At 48.6% G+C, this 25,831-nt stretch overlaps 1 protein-coding gene across 13 annotated transcripts in view; it reads right to left on the reverse strand.

Moving 5' to 3' along the window:
• slmapa (sarcolemma associated protein a) overlaps nt 1-25,831 on the reverse strand; it is a 192,516-nt gene that overhangs the window by 99,114 nt on the left and 67,571 nt on the right. For all 13 annotated transcript variants that reach the window (XM_065004686.1, XM_065004679.1, XM_065004683.1 and 10 more), the window contains 2 exons: nt 10,986-11,048; nt 9,768-9,863 (listed from right to left, as the gene is read on the reverse strand). In XM_065004686.1, the coding sequence (XP_064860758.1) occupies nt 9,768-9,863; nt 10,986-11,048 (159 nt within the window). The remainder of the gene's footprint in view (nt 1-9,767; nt 9,864-10,985; nt 11,049-25,831) is intronic.

A 25,831-nucleotide genomic window follows, 5' to 3' on the forward strand; every position in this document is an offset into this window, starting at 1 on the left:
AGATAATTGTATGTGTGGGGTACAGAGATGACGGACCGTACAGATAATTGTATGTGTGGGGTACAGAGATGAGGGACCGTACAGATAATTGTATGTGTTGGGTACAGAGATGAGGGACCGTACAGTATGTGTGGGGTACAGAGATGAGGGACCTTACAGTATGTGTGGGGTACAGAGATGAGGGACCTTACAGATAATTGTATGTGTTGGGTACAGAGATGAGGGACCGTACAGATAATTGTATGTGTTGGGGTACAGAGATGAGGGACCGTACAGTTAATTGTATGTGTTGGGTACAGAGATGAGGGACCTAACAGATAATTGTATGTGTGAGGTACAGGGATGAGATAATCATTCAGAAATCTTGTGAAACACTATTATTGCACACAGAGTGAATCCATGCAACTTATTATGTGACTTGTTCAGCACATTTATACTGAACTTATGACTTAAGACTCAAAACATTTCAACTTGTAATTTTTTATTAATTTGTAAAATACTGAAAAACATAACTCCACTTACACATTGCGGGGTATTGAGGACAGTGACAAAAAAAAAACGAAATATAATCCATGTTAAATTCAGGCTGTAACAACAATTTATTTTATCTTTATTTAACTAGGCAAGTCAGTTAAGAACAAATTCTTATTTTCAATGACGGCCTAGGAACAGTGGGTTAACTGGTCTAGGAACAGTGGGTTAACTGCCTGTTCAGGGGACAGAACGACAGATTTGTACCTTGTCAGCTCGGGGGTTTGAACTTGCAACCTTCCGGTTACTACCTGCTCTCTGAAGCCTCCTGTGTGGTGGCCAGTAGGGTTAGGGTGGTAGTGTATAGTAACTGCCTGCTCTCTGAAGCCTCCTGTGTGGTGGCCAGTAGGGTTAGGGTGGTAGTGTATAGTAACTACCTGCCAGCTGCTCTCTGAAGCCTCCTGTGTGGTGGCCAGTAGGGTTAGGGTGGTAGTGTATAGTAACTACCTGCTCTCTGATGCCTCCTGTGTGGTGGCCAGTAGGGTTAGGGTGGTAGTGTATAGTAACTACCTGCTCTCTGAAGCCTCCTGTGTGGTGGCCAGTAGGGTTAGGGTGGTAGTGTATAGTAACTACCTGCTCTCTGAAGCCTCCTGTGTGGTGGTCAGTAGGGTTAGGGTGGTAGTGTATAGTAACTACCTGCTCTCTGAAGCCTCCTGTGTGGTGGCCAGTAGGGTTAGGGTGGTAGTGTATAGTAACTACCTGCCAGCTGCTCTCTGATGCCTCCTGTGTGGTGGCCAGTAGGGTTAGGGTGGTAGTGTATAGTAACTACCTGCTCTCTGAAGCCTCCTGTGTGGTGGCCAGTAGGGTTAGGGTGGTAGTGTATAGTAACTACCTGCTCTCTGAAGCCTCCTGTGTGGTGGCCAGTAGGGTTAGGGTGGTAGTGTATAGTAACTACCTGCTCTCTGAAGCCTCCTGTGTGGTGGCCAGTAGGGTTAGGGTGGTAGTGTATAGTAACTACCTGCTCTCTGAAGCCTCCTGTGTGGTGGTCAGTAGGGTTAGGGTGGTAGTGTATAGTAACTACCTGCTCTCTGAAGCCTCCTGTGTGGTGGCCAGTAGGGTTAGGGTGGTAGTGTATAGTAACTACCTGCTCCCTGATGCCTCCTGTGTGGTGGCCAGTAGGGTTAGGGTGGTAGTGTATAGTAACTACCTGCTCTCTGATGCCTCCTGTGTGGTGGCCAGTAGGGTTAGGGTGGTAGTGTATAGTAACTACCTGCTCTCTGAAGCCTCCTGTGTGGTGGCCAGTAGGGTTAGGGTGGTAGTGTATAGTAACTACCTGCTCTCTGGAGCCTCCTGTGTGGTGGCCAGTAGGGTTAGGGTGGTAGTGTATAGTAACTACCTGCTCTCTGAAGCCTCCTGTGTGGTGGTCAGTAGGGTTAGGGTGGTAGTGTATAGTAACTACCTGCTCTCTGAAGCCTCCTGTGTGGTGGCCAGTAGGGTTAGGGTGGTAGTGTATAGTAACTACCTGCCAGCTGCTCTCTGATGCCTCCTGTGTGGTGGCCAGTAGGGTTAGGGTGGTAGTGTATAGTAACTACCTGCTCTCTGAAGCCTCCTGTGTGGTGGCCAGTAGGGTTAGGGTGGTAGTGTATAGTAACTACCTGCTCTCTGAAGCCTCCTGTGTGGTGGCCAGTAGGGTTAGGGTGGTAGTGTATAGTAACTACCTGCCAGCTGCTCTCTGAAGCCTCCTGTGTGGTGGCCAGTAGGGTTAGGGTGGTAGTGTATAGTAACTACCTGCTCTCTGATGCCTCCTGTGTGGTGGCCAGTAGGGTTAGGGTGGTAGTGTATAGTAACTACCTGCTCTCTGATGCCTCCTGTGTGGTGGCCAGTAGGGTTAGGGTGGTAGTGTATAGTAACTACCTGCTCTCTGAAGCCTCCTGTGTGGTGGCCAGTAGGGTTAGGGTGGTAGTGTATAGTAACTACCTGCTCTCTGAAGCCTCCTGTGTGGTGGCCAGTAGGGTTAGGGTGGTAGTGTATAGTAACTACCTGCCAGCTGCTCTCTGAAGCCTCCTGTGTGGTGGCCAGTAGGGTTAGGGTGGTAGTGTATAGTAACTACCTGCTCTCTGAAGCCTCCTGTGTGGTGGCCAGTAGGGTTAGGGTGGTAGTGTATAGTAACTACCTGCTCTCTGAAGCCTCCTGTGTGGTGGCCAGTAGGGTTAGGGTGGTAGTGTATAGTAACTACCTGCTCTCTGAAGCCTCCTGTGTGGTGGCCAGTAGGGTTAGGGTGGTAGTGTATAGTAACTACCTGCCAGCTGCTCTCTGAAGCCTCCTGTGTGGTGGCCAGTAGGGTTAGGGTGGTAGTGTATAGTAACTACCTGCTCTCTGAAGCCTCCTGTGTGGTGGCCAGTAGGGTTAGGGTGGTAGTGTATAGTAACTACCTGCTCTCTGATGCCTCCTGTGTGGTGGCCAGTAGGGTTAGGGTGGTAGTGTATAGTAACTACCTGCTCTCTGATGCCTCCTGTGTGGTGGCCAGTAGGGTTAGGGTGGTAGTGTATAGTAACTACCTGCTCTCTGAAGCCTCCTGTGTGGTGGCCAGTAGGGTTAGCTCTCTGGCCTGTGTGGTGGCCAGTAGGGTTAGGGTAGTAACTACCTGCTCTCTGAAGCCTCCTGTGTGGTGGCCAGTAGGGTTAGGGTGGTAGTGTATAGTAACTACCTGCTCTCTGAAGCCTCCTGTGTGGTGGCCAGTAGGGTTAGGGTGGTAGTGTATAGTAACTACCTGCTCTCTGATGCCTCCTGTGTGGTGGCCAGTAGGGTTAGGGTGGTAGTGTATAGTAACTACCTGCTCTCTGAAGCCTCCTGTGTGGTGGCCAGTAGGGTTAGGGTGGTAGTGTATAGTAACTACCTGCTCTCTGAAGCCTCCTGTGTGGTGGCCAGTAGGGTTAGGGTGGTAGTGTATAGTAACTACCTGCTCTCTGAAGCCTCCTGTGTGGTGGCCAGTAGGGTTAGGGTGGTAGTGTATAGTAACTACCTGCTCTCTGATGCCTCCTGTGTGGTGGCCAGTAGGGTTAGGGTGGTAGTGTATAGTAACTACCTGCTCTCTGATGCCTCCTGTGTGGTGGCCAGTAGGGTTAGGGTGGTAGTGTATAGTAACTACCTGCTCTCTGAAGCCTCCTGTGTGGTGGCCAGTAGGGTTAGGGTGGTAGTGTATAGTAACTACCTGCTCTCTGATGCCTCCTGTGTGGTGGCCAGTAGGGTTAGGGTGGTAGTGTATAGTAACTACCTGCTCTCTGAAGCCTCCTGTGTGGTGGCCAGTAGGGTTAGGGTGGTAGTGTATAGTAACTACCTGCTCTCTGATGCCTCCTGTGTGGTGGCCAGTAGGGTTAGGGTGGTAGTGTATAGTAACAGTAACTACCTGCTCTCTGAAGCCTCCTGTGTGGTGGCCAGTAGGGTTAGGGTGGTAGTGTATAGTAACTACCTGCTCTCTGAAGCCTCCTGTGTGGTGGCCAGTAGGGTTAGGGTGGTAGTGTATAGTAACTACCTGCCAGCTGCTCTCTGATGCCTCCTGTGTGGTGGCCAGTAGGGTTAGGGTGGTAGTGTATAGTAACTACCTGCTCTCTGAAGCCTCCTGTGTGGTGGCCAGTAGGGTTAGGGTGGTAGTGTATAGTAACTACCTGCTCTCTGAAGCCTCCTGTGTGGTGGCCAGGGTTAGGGTGGTAGTGTATAGTAACTACCTGCTCTCTGATGCCTCCTGTGTGGTGGCCAGTAGGGTTAGGGTGGTAGTGTATAGTAACTACCTGCTCTCTGATGCCTCCTGTGTGGTGGCCAGTAGGGTTAGGGTGGTAGTGTATAGTAACTACCTGCTCTCTGAAGCCTCCTGTGTGGTGGCCAGTAGGGTTAGGGTGGTAGTGTATAGTAACTACCTGCTCTCTGAAGCCTCCTGTGTGGTGGCCAGTAGGGTTAGGGTGGTAGTGTATAGTAACTACCTGCTCTCTGAAGCCTCCTGTGTGGTGGCCAGTAGGGTTAGGGTGGTAGTGTATAGTAACTACCTGCTCTCTGAAGCCTCCTGTGTGGTGGCCAGTAGGGTTAGGGTGGTAGTGTATAGTAACTACCTGCTCTCTGAAGCCTCCTGTGTGGTGGCCAGTAGGGTTAGGGTGGTAGTGTATAGTAACTACCTGCTCTCTGAAGCCTCCTGTGTGGTGGCCAGTAGGGTTAGGGTGGTAGTGTATAGTAACTACCTGCTCTCTGAAGCCTCCTGTGTGGTGGCCAGTAGGGTTAGGGTGGTAGTGTATAGTAACTACCTGCTCTCTGAAGCCTCCTGTGTGGTGGCCAGTAGGGTTAGGGTGGTAGTGTATAGTAACTACCTGCTCTCTGAAGCCTCCTGTGTGGTGGCCAGTAGGGTTAGGGTGGTAGTGTATAGTAACTACCTGCTCTCTGAAGCCTCCTGTGTGGTGGCCAGTAGGGTTAGGGTGGTAGTGTATAGTAACTACCTGCTCTCTGAAGCCTCCTGTGTGGTGGCCAGTAGGGTTAGGGTGGTAGTGTATAGTAACTACCTGCCAGCTGCTCTCTGAAGCCTCCTGTGTGGTGGCCAGTAGGGTTAGGGTGGTAGTGTATAGTAACTACCTGCTCTCTGAAGCCTCCTGTGTGGTGGCCAGTAGGGTTAGGGTGGTAGTGTATAGTAACTACCTGCTCTCTGATGCCTCCTGTGTGGTGGCCAGTAGGGTTAGGGTGGTAGTGTATAGTAACTACCTGCTCTCTGAAGCCTCCTGTGTGGTGGCCAGTAGGGTTAGGGGTGGTAGTGTATAGTAACTACCTGCTCTCTGATGCCTCCTGTGTGGTGGCCAGTAGGGTTAGGGTGGTAGTGTATAGTAACTACCTGCTCTCTGATGCCTCCTGTGTGGTGGCCAGTAGGGTTAGGGTGGTAGTGTATAGTAACTACCTGCTCTCTGAAGCCTCCTGTGTGGTGGCCAGTAGGGTTAGGGTGGTAGTGTATAGTAACTACCTGCTCTCTGAAGCCTCCTGTGTGGTGGCCAGTAGGGTTAGGGGTGGTAGTGTATAGTAACTACCTGCTCTCTGATGCCTCCTGTGTGGTGGCCAGTAGGGTTAGGGTGGTAGTGTATAGTAACTACCTGCTCTCTGATGCCTCCTGTGTGGTGGCCAGTAGGGTTAGGGTGGTAGTGTATAGTAACTACCTGCTCTCTGATGCCTCCTGTGTGGTGGCCAGTAGGGTTAGGGTGGTAGTGTATAGTAACTACCTGCTCTCTGAAGCCTCCTGTGTGGTGGCCAGTAGGGTTAGGGTGGTAGTGTATAGTAACTACCTGCTCTCTGAAGCCTCCTGTGTGGTGGCCAGTAGGGTTAGGGTGGTAGTGTATAGTAACTACCTGCTCTCTGAAGCCTCCTGTGTGGTGGCCAGTAGGGTTAGGGTGGTAGTGTATAGTAACTACCTGCTCTCTGAAGCCTCCTGTGTGGTGGCCAGTAGGGTTAGGGTGGTAGTGTATAGTAACTACCTGCTCTCTGAAGCCTCCTGTGTGGTGGCCAGTAGGGTTAGGGTTAGGGTGGTAGTGTATAGTAACTACCTGCTCTCTGAAGCCTCCTGTGTGGTGGCCAGTAGGGTTAGGGTGGTAGTGTATAGTAACTACCTGCTCTCTGATGCCTCCTGTGTGGTGGCCAGTAGGGTTAGGGTGGTAGTGTATAGTAACTACCTGCTCTCTGAAGCCTCCTGTGTGGTGGCCAGTAGGGTTAGGGTGGTAGTGTATAGTAACTACCTGCTCTCTGAAGCCTCCTGTGTGGTGGCCAGTAGGGTTAGGGTGGTAGTGTATAGTAACTTGCTCTCTGATGCCTCCTGTGTGGTGGCCAGTAGGGTTAGGGTGGTAGTGTATAGTAACTACCTGCTCTCTGAAGCCTCCTGTGTGGTGGCCAGTAGGGTTAGGGTGGTAGTGTATAGTAACTACCTGCTCTCTGAAGCCTCCTGTGTGGTGGCCAGTAGGGTTAGGGTGGTAGTGTATAGTAACTACCTGCTCTCTGATGCCTCCTGTGTGGTGGCCAGTAGGGTTAGGGTGGTAGTGTATAGTAACTACCTGCTCTCTGAAGCCTCCTGTGTGGTGGCCAGTAGGGTTAGGGTGGTAGTGTATAGTAACTACCTGCTCTCTGAAGCCTCCTGTGTGGTGGCCAGTAGGGTTAGGGTGGTAGTGTATAGTAACTACCTGCTCTCTGAAGCCTCCTGTGTGGTGGCCAGTAGGGTTAGGGTGGTAGTGTATAGTAACTACCTGCTCTCTGAAGCCTCCTGTGTGGTGGCCAGTAGGGTTAGGGTGGTAGTGTATAGTAACTACCTGCTCTCTGAAGCCTCCTGTGTGGTGGCCAGTAGGGTTAGGGTGGTAGTGTATAGTAACTACCTGCTCTCTGAAGCCTCCTGTGTGGTGGCCAGTAGGGTTAGGGTGGTAGTGTATAGTAACTACCTGCTCTCTGAAGCCTCCTGTGTGGTGGCCAGTAGGGTTAGGGTGGTAGTGTATAGTAACTACCTGCTCTCTGAAGCCTCCTGTGTGGTGGCCAGTAGGGTTAGGGTGGTAGTGTATAGTAACTACCTGCTCTCTGAAGCCTCCTGTGTGGTGGCCAGTAGGGTTAGGGTGGTAGTGTATAGTAACTACCTGCTCTCTGAAGCCTCCTGTGTGGTGGCCAGTAGGGTTAGGGTGGTAGTGTATAGTAACTACCTGCTCTCTGAAGCCTCCTGTGTGGTGGCCAGTAGGGTTAGGGTGGTAGTGTATAGTAACTACCTGCTCTCTGAAGCCTCCTGTGTGGTGGCCAGTAGGGTTAGGGTGGTAGTGTATAGTAACTACCTGCTCTCTGAAGCCTCCTGTGTGGTGGCCAGTAGGGTTAGGGTGGTAGTGTATAGTAACTACCTGCTCTCTGATGCCTCCTGTGTGGTGGCCAGTAGGGTTAGGGTGGTAGTGTATAGTAACTACCTGCTCTCTGAAGCCTCCTGTGTGGTGGCCAGTAGGGTTAGGGTGGTAGTGTATAGTAACTACCTGCTCTCTGATGCCTCCTGTGTGGTGGCCAGTAGGGTTAGGGTGGTAGTGTATAGTAACTACCTGCTCTCTGATGCCTCCTGTGTGGTGGCCAGTAGGGTTAGGGTGGTAGTGTATAGTAACTACCTGCTCTCTGAAGCCTCCTGTGTGGTGGCCAGTAGGGTTAGGGTGGTAGTGTATAGTAACTACCTGCTCTCTCTGAAGCCTCCTGTGTGGTGGCCAGTAGGGTTAGGGTGGTAGTGTATAGTAACTACCTGCTCTCTGAAGCCTCCTGTGTGGTGGCCAGTAGGGTTAGGGTGGTAGTGTATAGTAACTACCTCTCTGATGCTCCTCTGAAGCCTCCTGTGTGGTGGCCAGTAGGGTTAGGGTGGTAGTGTATAGTAACTACCTGCTCTCTGAAGCCTCCTGTGTGGTGGCCAGTAGGGTTAGGGTGGTAGTGTATAGTAACTACCTGCTCTCTGAAGCTCCTGTGTGGTGGCCAGTAGGGTTAGAGTGCCTCTCTCTGTGCTTCCTGGTGGTGGCCAGTAGGGTTAGGGTGGTAGTGTATAGTAACTACCTGCTCTCTGAAGCCTCCTGTGTGGTGGCCAGTAGGGTTAGGGTGGTAGTGTATAGTAACTACCTGCTCTCTGAAGCCTCCTGTGTGGTGGCCAGTAGGGTTAGGGTGGTAGTGTATAGTAACTACCTGCTCTCTGATGCCTCCTGTGTGGTGGCCAGTAGGGTTAGGGGTGGTAGTGTATAGTAACTACCTGCTCTCTGAAGCCTCCTGTGTGGTGGCCAGTAGGGTTAGGGTGGTAGTGTATAGTAACTACCTGCTCTCTGAAGCCTCCTGTGTGGTGGCCAGTAGGGTTAGGGTGGTAGTGTATAGTAACTACCTGCTCTCTGAAGCCTCCTGTGTGGTGGCCAGTAGGGTTAGGGTGGTAGTGTATAGTAACTACCTGCCAGCTGCTCTCTGAAGCCTCCTGTGTGGTGGCCAGTAGGGTTAGGGTGGTAGTGTTATAGTAACTACCTGCTCTCTGAAGCCTCCTGTGTGGTGGCCAGTAGGGTTAGGGTGGTAGTGTATAGTAACTACCTGCTCTCTGAAGCCTCCTGTGTGGTGGCCAGTAGGGTTAGGGTGGTAGTGTATAGTAACTACCTGCTCTCTGAAGCCTCCTGTGTGGTGGCCAGTAGGGTTAGGGTGGTAGTGTATAGTAACTACCTGCTCTCTGAAGCCTCCTGTGTGGTGGCCAGTAGGGGCCAGTAGGGTTAGGTAGTGTATAGTAACTACCTGCTCTCTGAAGCCTCCTGTGTGGTGGCCAGTAGGGTTAGGGTGGTAGTGTATAGTAACTACCTGCTCTCTGAAGCCTCCTGTGTGGTGGCCAGTAGGGTTAGGGTGGTAGTGTATAGTAACTACCTGCTCTCTGAAGCCTCCTGTGTGGTGGCCAGTAGGGTTAGGTGGTAGTGTATAGTAACTACCTGCTCTCTGAAGCCTCCTGTGTGGTGGCCAGTAGGGTTAGGGTGGTAGTGTATAGTAACTACCTGCTCTCTGAAGCCTCCTGTGTGGTGGCCAGTAGGGTTAGGTGGTAGTGTATAGTAACTACCTGCTCTCTGATGCCTCCTGTGTGGTGGCCAGTAGGGTTAGGGTGGTAGTGTATAGTAACTACCTGCTCTCTGATGCCTCCTGGGTTAGGGTGGTGGCCAGTAGGGTTAGGGTGGTAGTGTATAGTAACTACCTGCTCTCTGAAGCCTCCTGTGTGGTGGCCAGTAGGGTTAGGGTGGTAGTGTATAGTAACTACCTGCTCTCTGAAGCCTCCTGTGTGGTGGCCAGTAGGGTTAGGGTGGTAGTGTATAGTAACTACCTGCTCTCTGAAGCCTCCTGTGTGGTGGCCAGTAGGGTTAGGGTGGTAGTGTATAGTAACTACCTGCTCTCTGAAGCCTCCTGTGTGGTGGCCAGTAGGGTTAGGGTGGTAGTGTATAGTAACTACCTGCTCTCTGATGCCTCCTGTGTGGTGGCCAGTAGGGTTAGGGTGGTAGTGTATAGTAACTACCTGCTCTCTGAAGCCTCCTGTGTGGTGGCCAGTAGGGTTAGGGTGGTAGTGTATAGTAACTACCTGCTCTCTGATGCCTCCTGTGTGGTGGCCAGTAGGGTTAGGGTGGTAGTGTATAGTAACTACCTGCTCTCTGAAGCCTCCTGTGTGGTGGCCAGTAGGGTTAGGGTGGTAGTGTATAGTAACTACCTGCCAGCTGCTCTCTGAAGCCTCCTGTGTGGTGGCCAGTAGGGTTAGGGTGGTAGTGTATAGTAACTACCTGCCAGCTGCTCTCTGAAGCCTCCTGTGTGGTGGCCAGTAGGCGTTGCAGCGTTGCCAACTTCTGTTCCAACATCTGCTCCCTGTGTAGGGCCTCCTGCCAGGGGGAGGGAGAGAGGAGGGAGGGAGGGGGAGGGAGAGAGGAGGGAGGGAGGGAGAGGGAGAGGAGGGAGAGGAAGAGGGAGAGAGGAGGAGGAAGGAGAAGAGGAGGAAGGAGAAGGAGGAGGAAGAGGAAGAGGGAGAGAGGAGGAGGAAGGAGAAGAGGAGGAAGAGGAGGGAGAAGAGGATGGAGAGAATACGAAATCCATCAGCATTATCAGTTGGATGCTCAAGTAGCATCTATTATCAGTCATCCAATTATTTTCTAACGACGTTAGACTGTAAACATGACATAGCATGAGTCGACGTTAGACCGTAAACATGACATAGCATGAGTTGACATTAGACCGTAAACATGACATAGCATGAGACGACGTTAGACCGTAAACATGACATAGCATGAGACGACGTTAGACCGTAAACATGACATAGCATGAGACGACGTTAGACTGTAAACATGACATAGCATGAGACGACGTTAGACCGTAAACATGACATAGCATGAGACGACGTTAGACCGTAAACATGACATAGCATGAGACGACGTTAGACCGTAAACATGACATAGCATGAGTCGACGTTAGACCGTAAACATGACATAGCATGAGACGACGTTAGACCGTAAACATGACATAGCATGAGACGACGTTAGACCGTAAACATGACATAGCATGAGTCGACGTTAGACCGTAAACATGACATAGCATGAGTCGACGTTAGACCGTAAACATGACATAGCATGAGACGACGTTAGACCGTAAACATGACATAGCATGAGACGACGTTAGACCGTAAACATGACATAGCATGAGTCGACGTTAGACCGTAAACATGACATAGCATGAGTCGACGTTAGACCGTAAACATGACATAGCATGAGACGACGTTAGACCGTAAACATGACATAGCATGAGACGACGTTAGACCGTAAACATTACACCAATAACATGTAGTATAAGACAGATGAGAAAGAAAGAGCGAAGTACATGGTTCATATCTTCAAAGTCCCATATAATTTTAACAGTCAAGACCACAGTTACACAGTAAGACTGAATCCATGCACCAGGCAGTAGAGTGTAGTCGCACTGCCTGGCCAGTAGATGTCAGTGTTATTCCATACCTGCAGATACTGGGAGAGCTGGAAGAGTTCCTGAGAGTACATACTGGGGGTGTTGGCTGCAACCTGCAGGAGAGAGACACATACCAGGTTACAGTAGATAGGAACACTGGTAACACACACACACACCAGGACATCAGGTTACAGTAGATAGGAACACTGGTAACACACACACACACCAGGACATCAGGTTACAGTAGATAGGAACACTGGTAACACACACACACACCAGGACATCAGGTTACAGTAGATAGGAACACTGGTAACACACACACCAGGTTAGATAGGAACACTGTTAACACACACACCAGGTTAGATAGGAACACTGGTAACACACACACACCAGGTTAGATAGGAACACTGGTAACACACACACCAGGTTAGATAGGAACACTGGTAACACACACACCAGGTTAGATAGGAACACTGGTAACACACACACCAGGTTAGATAGGAACACTGGTAACACACACACCAGGTTAGATAGATGGTAACACACACACCAGGAACACTGGTAACACACACACCAGGTTAGATAGGAACACTGGTAACACACACACCAGGTTAGATAGGAACACTGGTAACACACACACCAGGTTAGATAGGAACACTGGTAACACACACACACACCAGGACATCAGGTTACAGTAGATAGGAACACTGGTAACACACACACCAGGTTAGATAGGAACACTGGTAACACACACACCAGGTTAGATAGGAACACTGGTAACACACACACACACCAGGTTAGATAGGAACACTGGTAACACACACACCAGGTTAGATAGGAACACTGGTAACACACACACCAGGTTAGATAGGAACACTGGTAACACACACACCAGGTTAGATAGGAACACTGGTAACACACACACCAGGTTAGATAGGAACACTGGTAACACATGAGTCATGAGTCAGCGTCTCAGTAGAGAGTCAGTGAGTCATGAGTCAGCATCTCAGTAGAGAGTCAGTGAGTCATGAGTCAGCGTCTCAGTAGAGAGTCAGTGAGTCATGAGTCAGCGTCTCAGTAGAGAGTCAGTGAGTCATGAGTCAGCGTCTCAGTAGAGAGTCAGTGAGTCATGAGTCAGCATCTCAGTAGAGAGTCAGTGAGTCATGAGTCAGCGTCTCAGTAGAGAGTCAGTGAGTCATGAGTCAGCGTCTCAGTAGAGAGTCAGTGAGTCATGAGTCAGCGTCTCAGTAGAGAGTCAGTGAGTCATGAGTCAGCGTCTCAGTAAAAAGAGTCAGTTTAGATATTGACAGCGTCAGATGCTGTAGTCAGATATAGCGTCGCCTGGGCTCAGACCATCAGATATAGGGCTGTGCTGTATGATGCTAGGTTACAAGGTTACAGGGCAACCCTCTCCTTCACTGGACCCTAAAATAAACCTGTTGCTCTGGTCAGGCAGGGAAAGGAGAGGAGCTCTGCGTTTAGGTCAGGAGGAGAGTATAGTTTGGTGTTTAGGCCAGGAGGAGAGGAGCTCTGTGTTTAGGTCAGGAGGAGAGGAGCTCTGTGTTTAGGCCAGGAGGAGAGTATAGTTTGGTGTTTAGGCCAGGAGGAGAGGAGCTCTGTGTTTAGGCCAGGAGGAGAGGAGCTCTGTGTTTAGGCCAGGAGGAGAGGAGCTCTGTGTTTAGGCCAGGAGGAGAGGAGCTCTGTGTTTAGGTCAGGAGGAGAGGAGCTCTGTGTTTAGGTCAGGAGGAGAGGAGCTCTGTGTTTAGGTCAGGAGGAGAGGAGCTCTGTGTTTAGGTCAGGAGGAGAGGAGCTCTGTGTTTAGGTCAGGAGGAGAGGAGCTCTGTGTTTAGGTCAGGAGGAGATGAGCTCTGTGTTTAGGTCAGGAGGAGAGGAGCTCTGTGTTTAGGTCAGGAGGAGAGGAGCTCTGTGTTTAGGTCAGGAGGAGAGGAGCTCTGTGTTTAGGTCAGGAGGAGAGTATAGTTTGGTGTTTAGGCCAGGAGGAGAGGAGCTCTGTGTTTAGGCCAGGAGGAGAGGAGCTCTGTGTTTAGGTCAGGAGGAGAGGAGCTCTGTGTTTAGGCCAGGAGGAGAGTATAGTTTGGTGTTTAGGCCAGGAGGAGAGGAGCTCTGTGTTTAGGTCAGGAGGAGAGTATAGTTTGGTGTTTAGGCCAGGAGGAGAGTATAGTTTGGTGTTTAGGCCAGGAGAGTATAGTTTGGTGTTTAGGCCAGGAGGAGAGGAGCTCTGTGTTTAGGTCAGGAGGAGAAGAGCTCTGTGTTTAGGTCAGGAGGAGAGGAGCTCTGTGTTTAGGCCAGGAGGAGAGTATAGTTTGGTGTTTAGGCCAGGAGGAGAGTATAGTTTGGTGTTTAGGACAGGAGGAGAGTATAGTTTTTTTTGTTTAGGACAGGAGGAGAGTATAGTTTGGTGTTTAGGACAGGCGGAGAGTATAGTTTGGTGTTTAGGACTGTGCAGGCAGGAAAAGAGAGCAGAAGATAAGTAATTCAATTTGGCCTGTGCTCTGCATCTAATGAGATTAAGAGCCCTAAACAAGGAGCCTGCCTAATGAACGTCCCTCCCAATCTACAGAGTAAGACAACACTGTATTGGCTTGACTGGGCTTGATATGCAGTCAGTCCCTGTGTATTGGCTTGACTGGGCTTGATATGCAGTCAGTCCCCATGTACTGGCTTGTGCTTGATATGCAGTCAGTCCCTGTGTATTGGCTTGACTGGGCTTGATATGCAGTCAGTCCCCATGTACTGGCTTGATATGCAGTCAGTCCCCGTGTACTGGCTTGTGCTTGATATGCAGTCAGTCCCTGTGTACTGGCTTGACTGGGCTTGATATGCAGTCAGTCCCTGTGTACTGGCTTGACTGGGCTTGATATGCAGTCAGTCCCTGTGTACTGGCTTGACTGGGCTTGATATGCAGTCAGTCCCTGTGTACTGGCTTGACTGGGCTTGATATGCAGTCAGTCCCCATGTACTGGCTTGTGCTTGATATGCAGTCAGTCCCTGTGTATTGGCTTGATATGCAGTCAGTCCCTGTGTATTGGCTTGACTGGGCTTGATATGCAGTCAGTCCCTGTGTACTGGCTTGACTGGGCTTGATATGCAGTCAGTCCCTGTGTACTGGCTTGACTGGGCTTGATATGCAGTCAGTCCCTGTGTACTGGCTTGACTGGGCTTGATATGCAGTCAGTCCCTGTGTACTGGCTTGACTGGGCTTGATATGCAGTCAGTCCCTGTGTACTGGCTTGACTGGGCTTGATATGCAGTCAGTCCCTGTGTACTGGCTTGACTGGGCTTGATATGCAGTCAGTCCCTGTGTACTGGCTTGACTGGGCTTGATAAGCAGTCAGTCCCTGTGTACTGGCTTGACTGGGCTTGATATGCAGTCAGTCCCTGTGTACTGGCTTGACTGGGCTTGATATGCAGTCAGTCCCTGTGTACTGGCTTGACTGGGCTTGATATGCAGTCAGTCCCCGTGTACTGGCTTGACTGGGCTTGATATGCAGTCAGTCCCCGTGTACTGGCTTGACTGGGCTTGATATGCAGTCAGTCCCCGTGTACTGGCTTGACTGGGCTTGATATGCAGTCAGTCCCCGTGTACTGGCTTGACTGGGCTTGATATGCAGTCAGTCCCTGTGTACTGGCTTGACATGCAGTCAGTCCCTGTGTACTGGCTTGACTGGCTTGATATGCAGTCAGTCCCTGTGTACTGGCTTGACCGGGCTTGATATGCAGTCAGTCCCTGTGTATTGGCTTGATATGCAGTCAGTCCCTGTGTATTGGCTTGACTGGGCTTGATATGCAGTCAGTCCCTGTGTACTGGCTTGACTGGGCTTGATATGCAGTCAGTCCCTGTGTACTGGCTTGTGCTGGGCTTGATATGCAGTCAGTCCCTGTGTACTGGCTTGACTGGGCTTGATATGCAGTCAGTCCCTGTGTATTGGCTTGACTGGGCTTGATATGCAGTCAGTCCCTGTGTACTGGCTTGACTGGGCTTGATATGCAGTCAGTCCCCATGTACTGGCTTGTGCTTGATATGCAGTCAGTCCCTGTGTACTGGCTTGACTGGGCTTGATATGCAGTCAGTCCCTGTGTACTGGCTTGACATGCAGTCAGTCCCTGTGTACTGGCTTGACTGGGCTTGATATGCAGTCAGTCCCTGTGTACTGGCTTGACTGGGCTTGATATGCAGTCAGTCCCTGTGTACTGGCGTGACTGGGCTTGATATGCAGTCAGTCCCTGTGTACTGGCTTGACATGCAGTCAGTCCCTGTGTACTGGCTTGACTGGGCTTGATATGCAGTCAGTCCCTGTGTACTGGCTTGACTGGGCTTGATATGCAGTCAGTCCCTGTGTACTGGCTTGACTGGGCTTGATATGCAGTCAGTCCCTGTGTACTGGCTTGACTGGGCTTGATATGCAGTCAGTCCCTGTGTACTGGCTTGACTGGGCTTGATATGCAGTCAGTCCCTGTGTACTGGCTTGACTGGGCTTGATATGCAGTCAGTCCCTGTGTACTGGCTTGACTGGGCTTGATATGCAGTCAGTCCCTGTGTACTGGCTTGACTGGGCTTGATATGCAGTCAGTCCCCGTGTACTGGCTTGACTGGGCTTGATATGCAGTCAGTCCCCGTGTACTGGCTTGACTGGGCTTGATATGCAGTCAGTCCCTGTGTACTGGCTTGACTGGGCTTGATATGCAGTCAGTCCCCGTGTACTGGCTTGACTGGGCTTGATATGCAGTCAGTCCCTGTGTACTGGCTTGACATGCAGTCAGTCCCTGTGTACTGGCTTGACTGGCTTGATATGCAGTCAGTCCCTGTGTACTGGCTTGACCGGGCTTGATATGCAGTCAGTCCCTGTGTATTGGCTTGATATGCAGTCAGTCCCTGTGTATTGGCTTGACTGGGCTTGATATGCAGTCAGTCCCTGTGTACTGGCTTGACTGGGCTTGATATGCAGTCAGTCCCTGTGTACTGGCTTGTGCTGGGCTTGATATGCAGTCAGTCCCTGTGTACTGGCTTGACTGGGCTTGATATGCAGTCAGTCCCTGTGTATTGGCTTGACTGGGCTTGATATGCAGTCAGTCCCTGTGTACTGGCTTGACTGGGCTTGATATGCAGTCAGTCCCCATGTACTGGCTTGTGCTTGATATGCAGTCAGTCCCTGTGTACTGGCTTGACTGGGCTTGATATGCAGTCAGTCCCTGTGTACTGGCTTGACATGCAGTCAGTCCCTGTGTACTGGCTTGACTGGGCTTGATATGCAGTCAGTCCCTGTGTACTGGCTTGACTGGGCTTGATATGCAGTCAGTCCCTGTGTACTGGCGTGACTGGGCTTGATATGCAGTCAGTCCCTGTGTACTGGCTTGACATGCAGTCAGTCCCTGACTGGCTTGACTGCATATGCAGTCAGTCCCTGTGTACTGGCTTGACTGGGCTTGATATGCAGTCAGTCCCTGTGTACTGGCTTGACTGGGCTTGATATGCAGTCAGTCCCTGTGTACTGGCTTGACTGGGCTTGATATGCAGTCAGTCCCTGTGTACTGGCTTGACTGGGCTTGATATGCAGTCAGTCCCTGTGTACAGTAGAGCTGATGATGTTGTCGATACAAATAAACCCCCGGTTCAGTAGTATAATCTTTGTTACTTCAGTCAAATGCGTCTCAGGTGATTGAGAGGATCAACTCTGTATCAGCCCCTTTATAGAACCAAGACCAAAGAGCCTGCTCCACTTCCTGATCCATTACTAGAGCTGTCTGTCCACTTCCTGATTCATTACTAGAGCCGTCTGTCCACTTCCTGATTCATTACTAGAGCCGTCTGTCCACTTCCTGATTCATTACTAGAGCCTGCTCCACTTCCTGATTCATTACTAGAGCTGTCTGTCCACTTCCTGATTCATTACTAGAGCTGTCTGTCCACTTCCTGATTCATTACTAGAGCCGTCTGTCCACTTCCTGATTCATTACTAGAGCCGTCTGTCCACTTCCTGATTCATTACTAGAGCCGTCTGTCCACTTCCTGATTCATTACTAGAGCTGTCTGTCCACTTCCTGATTCAGTACTAGAGCTGTCTGTCCACTTCCTGATTCAGTACTAGAGCTGTCTGTCCACTTCCTGATTCATTACTAGAGCCGTCTGTCCACTTCCTGATTCATTACTAGAGCCGTCTGTCCACTTCCTGATTCATTACTAGAGCTGTCTGTCCACTTCCTGATTCATTACTAGAGCCTGCTCCACTTCCTGATTCATTACTAGAGCCTGCTCCACTTCCTGATTCATTACTAGAGCTGTCTGTCCACTTCCTGATTCATTACTAGAGCTGTCTGTCCACTTCCTGATTCATTACTAGAGCCGTCTGTCCACTTCCTGATTCATTACTAGAGCCGTCTGTCCACTTCCTGATTCATTACTAGAGCCGTCTGTCCACTTCCTGATTCATTACTAGAGCTGTCTGTCCACTTCCTGATTCATTACTAGAGCTGTCTGTCCACTTCCTGATTCATTACTAGAGCCGTCTGTCCACTTCCTGATTCATTACTAGAGCCGTCTGTCCACTTCCTGATTCATTACTAGAGCTGTCTGTCCACTTCCTGATTCATTACTAGAGCCGTCTGTCCACTTCCTGATTCATTACTAGAGCGGTCTGTCCACTTCCTGATTCATTACTAGAGCCGTCTGTCCACTTCCTGATTCATTACTAGAGCCGTCTGTCCACTTCCTGATTCATTACTAGAGCCGTCTGTCCACTTCCTGATTCATTACTAGAGCTGTCTGTCCACTTCCTGATTCATTACTAGAGCGGTCTGTCCACTTCCTGATTCATTACTAGAGCCGTCTGTCCACTTCCTGATTCATTACTAGAGCCGTCTGTCCACTTCCTGATTCATTACTAGAGCGGTCTGTCCACTTCCTGATTCATTACTAGAGCTGTCTGTCCACTTCCTGATTCATTACTAGAGCTGTATGGCTGTGTTGTTAGCTCCCTGTTCATCATGTCACACGGAAGTTAACACAAATAATGTAACACGTCATGTATAAATGTAGAAACTATTCATGACTGTTCACAAAACATTGTCCATACAGGCTACAACACTTACAATTAGGGCTGTCCCCGACTAAAACAATCTTGGGTCAACCGAAAATTGTCTGTTCCTTCGACCAATTGATGCATTTCAATAAAATCAACAATCTGCTTGTCTGATGCTTTATACAAAATTGTTTGATGAAATAAGACAAATGATTCAAGAGGGAGCCAGAGATCAAGATGACCAGAAGAGGAAAAAACACATGAACCTGACCATTCTCCTCCCACTCATACTGTCTTTCTACTCTCCTTAAGTCGCCAGGAAGAGGCTACCACGAGGAGTTGGCAACCAATCAAGTGGAATGCCAATTTATCTTACAATTTGTTAAGATCTGTGTGCCAGTTATTGTTTTCCTATGCACATTGGTGGAACAGCTTCATTTAATTTATAACGTCTTCGTACCACAAAACCATTGTCATGTGATTAACCAAAATAAAAACCTTGCATAATGACAAAAATAAATATCCTATACAATCACATTGGCTATGCATGTCCTGTCTGCATCCAACTGTGGTAACAACTATCAACTTGGGTACTGCCCTCGCGCTAATAAACGTACAACTTACAAATATTCTGGGCCCTCAGTTACCTGCACCAGTGAGCTTGGGACAGAGACACAGCTCTAGGTTATTTGCGCAAGGTATAAGCAGTAATCATGGAAGGCTTAATTTGATATTTTCCCCTATTTTTCCACTTTCTTGCTGAGTGGTTATCGAAAGGGAGAGAGCTGGAAGGATTGAGGAACTATTGTCATACTCAATGGATGTAAAAACAGACTTTACATGCTGTTTGAGGTGAAGAAAAAGTTCCTTTGAGAAGCTCCACAGCTCATTAATGGTGGTGCGTTAAGCCAATCAGATCTCCAAATAATCAGATTTATATGCCTACATTTGTGTGCAGACCAGGTACCCTGCAGGCCTACACTACAAAATGATGTGGACACCTGCTTGGTCAAACATCTCACTCCAAAATCATGGGCATTAATATGGAGTTGGTCCCCCCTTTAATGCTATAACAGCCTCCACTCTTCTGGGAAGGCTTTCCACTAGATGTTGGAACATTGCTGCTATAACAGCCTCCACTCTTCTGGGAAGGTTTTCCACTAGATGTTGGTGCATTGCTGCGGGGGCTTCCATTCAGCCACAAGAGCATTAGTGAGGTCGGGCTCTGATATTGGGCATTAAGGCCTGGCTGGCAGTAGGCGTTCCAATTCATCCCAAAGGTGTTCGATGGGGGTTGAGGTCAGGGCTCTGTGCAGGCCAGTCAAGTTCTTCCACACCAATCTCGACAAACCATTTCTGTATGGATGTCACTTTGTGCAAGGGGGCATTGTCATGCTGAAACAGGAAAGGGCCAGTTGCCACAAAATTGGAAGCACAGAATAATCTATGTCATTGCATGCTGTAGGGTTAAGCATTCCCGTCACTGGAACAATGGGGCCTAGCCCAAACCATGAAAATAGCGCCAGACCATTATTCCACCTCCACCAAACTTAACAGTTGTCACTATGCATTGGGGCAGGTAGGGTAGTTTGAGCATTGGACTAGTAGCCGGAAGGTTGCAAGTTCAAAACCCCCCGATCTGACAAGGTACAAATCTGTTGTTCTGCCCCTGAACAAGGCAGTTAACCCACCGCTCCTAGGCCGTCATTGAAAATAAGAATGTGTTCTTAACTGACTTGCCTAGTTAAATAAAGGTGTTAAAAAATTGGCCAAATCAGTTTCCAAAAACACCGATTTTTTTTAGTGCCATGCCCACCAGAAATGTCCGGGAACTTGCAGGTGCCTTGGTGGAAGAGTGGGGTAACATCTCACAGCAAGAACTGGCAAATATGGTCCTGTCCACAAGTAGGAGATGCACTGCAGTACTTAATGCAGCTGGTGGCCACACCAGATACTGACTGTTACTTTTGATTTTGACCCCCCCTTTGTTCAGGGACGCATTATTCCATTTCTGTCAGTCACATGTCTGTGGAACTTGTTCAGTTTATGTCTCAGTTGTTGAATCTTGTTATATTCATACAAATATCTACACATGTTCAGTTTGCTGAAGATAAACGCAGTTGACAGTGAGAGGACTTTGTTGTTGTTGTTGCGGAGTTTAAATGTAATATAACACACTTACATATTCTGATGCCTTAGCAACTCATGCAACATGTCCTCCTAATAACAGCTACACTGCAGTCATCCATTATGTTACAGTCGTGTAACAATTGCATGTCCTGATCCTAATCTCTCAGAAGCAGTTCTGTAAAACACTAGTGAGAATCTCACAACATGAGGAACCACCACCCCCCTGTGTCCTTGGTTTGACGTCAATACTATTATTGTCATTCATAGATGCTACTGAATGCAACAGAAACTACAATGGAATAGCAATAATTCCTCCAGCAGTTTTCAGCAACATAAATGAGCCAAAGAGTTTCCTCCCCACTGAGGCTTCAATGTAATCCTTCACTTTAGCTTGGGTATCTACTAAACCCACATTCCCACTTCCATCTGTGGATAAAACAAATACATTCTCCAGTTTAATATTTCAACCAATTCATCTGGTTATTATATCTATAACCTACTATTTCTTGCCAATTGAAAATGTTTTTTTTTTTCTCTCCATTTCTACCAGTCGTGCCAGCATGTCAAAGTCACACAGTAGAAACATTACTTAAACTACAACAAGATAAAAAATATTTCAGGCATTCACAGCTCACGTCTATTTCACTGTTAAATTAACCTTGCACCATACACAGATTACATTTTCGTATATGTGATATTTATCTCAGGTGGGCTTAAAGGGTACAGTGGCACACAAAAAAAACTATACACAATGTAAATGGCAATCAAGAAATATTGTTCAATACTAACTTTGCATAATATTGTAGCCTATCGTCTATATTTATACACCAAACCATCAGTTTTGAAATATTTTGAAAAGACTCTGCTATTCAGAATTTACCATAAATCACTGAGGTTCCTAAATATAATCAAATAGGAGCACACCAGGCTTAGTAGGAGCTCCTGCTGAGCCCAGCCCAGCGTGCTCCGGCTGAGCCCAGCCCAGCGTGCTCCTGCTGAGCCCAGCCCAGCGTGCTCCTGCTGAGCCCAGCCCAGCGTGCTCCTGCTGAGCCCAGCCCAGCGTGCTCCTGCTGAGCCCAGCCCAGCGTGCTCCTGCTGAGCCCAGCCCAGCGTGCTCCGGCTGAGCCCAGCCCAGCGTGCTCCTGCTGAGCCCAGCCCAGCGTGCTCCTGCTGAGCCCAGCCCAGCGTGCTCCTGCTGAGCCCAGTGTGCTCCTATTTTATTATACAAAAAAAAAATCAGTTAAGAACAAATTCTTATTTACAATGATGGCCTTGGAACAGTGGGTTAACTGCCTTGTTCAGGGGCAGAACGACAGATTTTTACCTTGTCAGCTCGGGGATTCGATCTAGTAACCTTTCAGTTACTGGCCCAACACCCTAAGCCACCTGCCATCCTATTGAGCCCAGCGTGCTCCGGCTGAGCCCAGCGTGCTCCGGCTGAGCCCAGCGTGCTCCGGCTGAGCCCAGCGTGCTCCGATTTCACCATGAAGCCAATAGTGACTTTAAAACAAAGTTGAATGGCTGTAATTTGAGAAAACTGAGGACGGATCAACAACATTGTAGTTACTCCACAATACTAACCTAATTGACAGACTGAAAAGAAGGAAGCCTGTACAGAATAAAAAAAAATATTTCAAACATGCATCCTGTTTGCAACAAGGCACTGAAGTGAAACTGCAACACATGTGGCAAAGATATTTCTGTATTTCAATTATAAATACATTTTCACATAAAAAAAATAAAAAAATGTTTTCACTTCATCATTATGGGGTATTGTGTGCGTACTCTGCCCCTTCCTGTAGTCCCTGTTCAAACAACGACTAGTGGTTTTGTCTTGTCCCTGGCCTGGTGTGGTGTCTCCCGAGAAATAAATCTCTTCCCAACCACAGGCTGAAATATTCTCCTGCAACCCGATCACCCAATGAGTTGATCGTGGACTTCAGGAGACAGCAGAGGGAGAATGCCTCCATTCACATCAATGGGGCCGAAGTGGGAGGGTGAAAAGCGCTGCAATCCGAAGTTCCCTGGCTAACGTCCCAGAGCAAGTAGTTAGCAGCATCACTGACAACTTGAAATGGTTCAAAAATCAACACAGACCCTCTACACCCTCTACTGCCGACACGCCGCCTCCATCAGGTTCACCACACTAAGACTAAAACTTTTACAGATGCACCATTGAGAGCATCCTGTCAGGCTGAAGAGGAATAAATAAACAGACTCATCACACCGCCGATGAAGTCCGAGGAATAAATAAACAGACTGGTATGGCACCTGCACTCGCTCAGCATCCGCTGGGCTCTCCAGAGGGTTGGCCCAATGTGAAACTGGGGCCTGCACACCGCCTGACCCCATTTACTATCTCTTTTTGATTTTTAATTTGTTTATCTGCACCGTCAGCATCCGCTGGGCTCTTATTTTTATGACACACTCAAGAACCTCCAGGGCTAACTGGCCCAATGTGAAAAAAAAAAAAAAAAAAAAAAAAAAAAACCTGGATGCACACCCCCTGCCCATCCACCGGTATGGCATCTGCACCGTCAGCATCCGCTGGGCTCTCCAGAGGGTGGCCCAATGTGAAACTGGGGGCACACCGCCTGCCCAAATCAACACCTGGACATCTACAGCACTCTCTCAGTGTCAATATGGAAAGCAATCAACCACCTAGACCACAGCCTGTTCACCTCCTTTGTCCATCCAGAATGCGAGGTCACCCATTACAGGTGTCATCAACCCAGTGCCTGGGACCGAGAGACTGAAAAACAGCTTCAATCTCAAGGCCATTAGACTGTTAAATAGCCACCACTAGCTGGCCTCCACACATCCTGCCCTGAACTTTAGTCACCGTCACAAGCCGGCTACCACCCGGTTACTCAACCCTGCACTTTAGAGGCTGCTGCCCTGTGTACATAGTCGTGGAATCACACTGGTCCCTTTAATAAGGGAACACGGGTCACTTTAATGTTTACATACTGTTTAAATCATTTGTATTGGTATTTACTGTATTTTAGTCAAATGCCATGGACACCATTTGTGATTGAACTATTCAGCTGTACAAACTACATATGCTATATCCTACAGCATTTCCCCAATCTCACTCAAATCACACCCACAGGTACAACCTTAACTCTGTAAACAAGGGCACTCTCACAGACGGACCTGACCAACTGGCCCTCCAAATACACCTCCGACCTAATAATTCTTTATTCCGTTAATCTTTCTTTTTTACATTCCTGTGTATTGTTAGATATTTGAAGGACATTGACCTCATCTGTTGAGGAAACTTCTTTAAAAGTAACACCATTTTAGATAAGCATTCCGTTCAATAAACATAACCAAAAATATATGTTGGTTCATCCAGACCTGACCAAAAAAAACATTTGTATCGCCCCGTGATAGTTGTTCAGGAAGAAAAATATATTTAATCCATTCTGAATTCAGGCTGTAACAACAAAATGTGGTATCAAGGGGTATGAATACTTCAAGGTACCGTATTACTGTGAATATGTTCAGGCCAGTTTTTCAGGCTGAAGTTTGCATCCTGTAGCTCATGTTGAGGACTATGAAGAGACCTTAACTTGCCTGGTTCTCCTTTACCCAACGATCAGATGTCAAAGAGCTTGATCAAATACAGTTGACACGTTCATATTTTGAAATAGAACATTCTTTTCGTCTGAGCCAGGAAAGATCAACGTGTTGCTGTCCGTTTCTGGGCCAGCTTCATTATTTCTTAATAATATACATGGGAGGTGTTACGGCCCCAGTCTTACCACGTGACCTAACAGTACTGTGCAGCCGTGTTCATCGCCCCAAGTCTTACCACTGTCAATCACCATATTCTTATCGGCAGACTCAGTAGCCTGTTTCTCGGATGACTGCCTTGCCTGTCTTACCACTGACAGACAGAGTTCAGTGTTCAAATCGGGGCCCCAGTCTTACTACGTGACTGGCGACTCTTTTCTCTGTATATATCATGTCTTACTGCGTGACCTGATCCACCTGACGAGGTGTTCTACGGCCCCAGTCTTACCACGTGACCTAACTGATGCCAGGTGTTACGGCCCCAGTCTTACTACGTGACCAAACTGAACGAGTGTGCCTGCACCCGCAGTCTTACTCACGTGATGGTTCCGACTGAATATGTGGACATGTTAAGTACCAGTCTTACTGCAAACTCTGACCTAACTGAAAATCAAATCAAGAGTAAAACAAATGTGTTATTCCGCAACAAAGCCCCAGTCTTACCACTAGTGACCTAACTGACGAGGTGTTACGGCCCCAACACTTACCACAAACTGTGACTATCTAGTGCCATCCGTGTCACCAAAGCACCTTATGTTGCGACTTGTATGCCCCAGTCTTACTACGTGACTGACCCACTGGCTCCAGGTCATCTACAAGTCCCCAGTCTTTATCTCGTGACTGGTCACGATGGCAACACCCATCCGTTACGGCCCCAGTCTGTATCTCACTGATCATCCTAAAGCTGACACCTGTTTGGGCCCCAGTCTTACCACGTGACCTAACTGCAAAATCGCTGAGTTGTTTATCTCCCCCAGTCTTAAACATCGTGACCTAACTGATCGCTGCAGCTGTACATAGTCTATTGGTAAATAGCCAGTCTTTTCACCTACCTGACCCCATACTGTTTTTATACTGTTTTTTTAAATTTTATTTATTTATTTATTTACTTTTCTGCTCTTTTGCCCCAATCTTACCTGTACATGACCTCTGAACTGTTAATCTGCAAAACTGTTTACGGCCCCCTCAGTCTTTTGCCACATTGACCTAGACTGCCCATTTTATTTCTACTGTGTTATTGACTTGTTAATTGCTTACAGTCTTACTCTGTGACTGTTCACAGCTGTTTATCTTGGCCAGTCTTACTACAAATGACTTGTTCTAACTAGCCTACCTGGTTAAATAAAGGTGAAATAAAAAAAAATATAAAAGTCCCTGTTCAAACCCAGTCTTACCACGTGAGGTCTTGCAAATGAGAACGTTCTCCAACTAGCCTACCTGGTTAGTGGTGTGGTGAGGTCAGGTGTTACGGCCCCAGTCTTACTGGACGTGACTGACGAGAATGTGTTTCACGGCCCCAGTCTTACTTCCTACGTGACTGACAACGAAATGGTTCATTACGGCCCCAGTCTTAAAACTTTTACAGATGACTGAGAGCATCCTGTCAGGCTGCATCACCACCTGGTATGGCCCCAGTCTTCCGCTGGGCGTGGGTGGCCCAATGTGAAACTGGGTGCACACCGCCTGGTATGGCATCTGCACGGCATCCGCAGTCTTAGAGGGTGGCCCACTGTGACCTAACATCTGCACAGTCAGCATCCGTTACGGCCCCAGTCTTACTGGGGGCACGTGACCTCCAACTCTACAGCACCCAGTGTCAAAGGAAAGCAATCAACCACCCGAGCCAGCCTTTCACCCGTGACCAACCAGAAGGCGAGGTCAGTTACAGGCCCCAGTCTTACCAGAGACTGACCTCAAGGCCATTAGACTGTTAAATGTTACCACTAGCTGGCCCCAGTCTTACCAGTCACCGTGACCTTACTCAACCCTGCACTTTAGAGGCTGCTGCCCTGTGTACATAGTCGCACACTGGTCTTTAATAAGGGAACGTGACTTTAATGTTTACATACTGTTTAAATCATTTGTATTGGTATTTACTGTATTTTAGTCAAATGCCATCTTTGAACTATTGCTGACAAATACTAACCTAC

The sequence above is a fragment of the Oncorhynchus nerka genome, linkage group LG2 (assembly GCF_034236695.1).
Source record: "Oncorhynchus nerka isolate Pitt River linkage group LG2, Oner_Uvic_2.0, whole genome shotgun sequence".
Lineage (NCBI taxonomy): Eukaryota > Metazoa > Chordata > Actinopteri > Salmoniformes > Salmonidae > Oncorhynchus > Oncorhynchus nerka.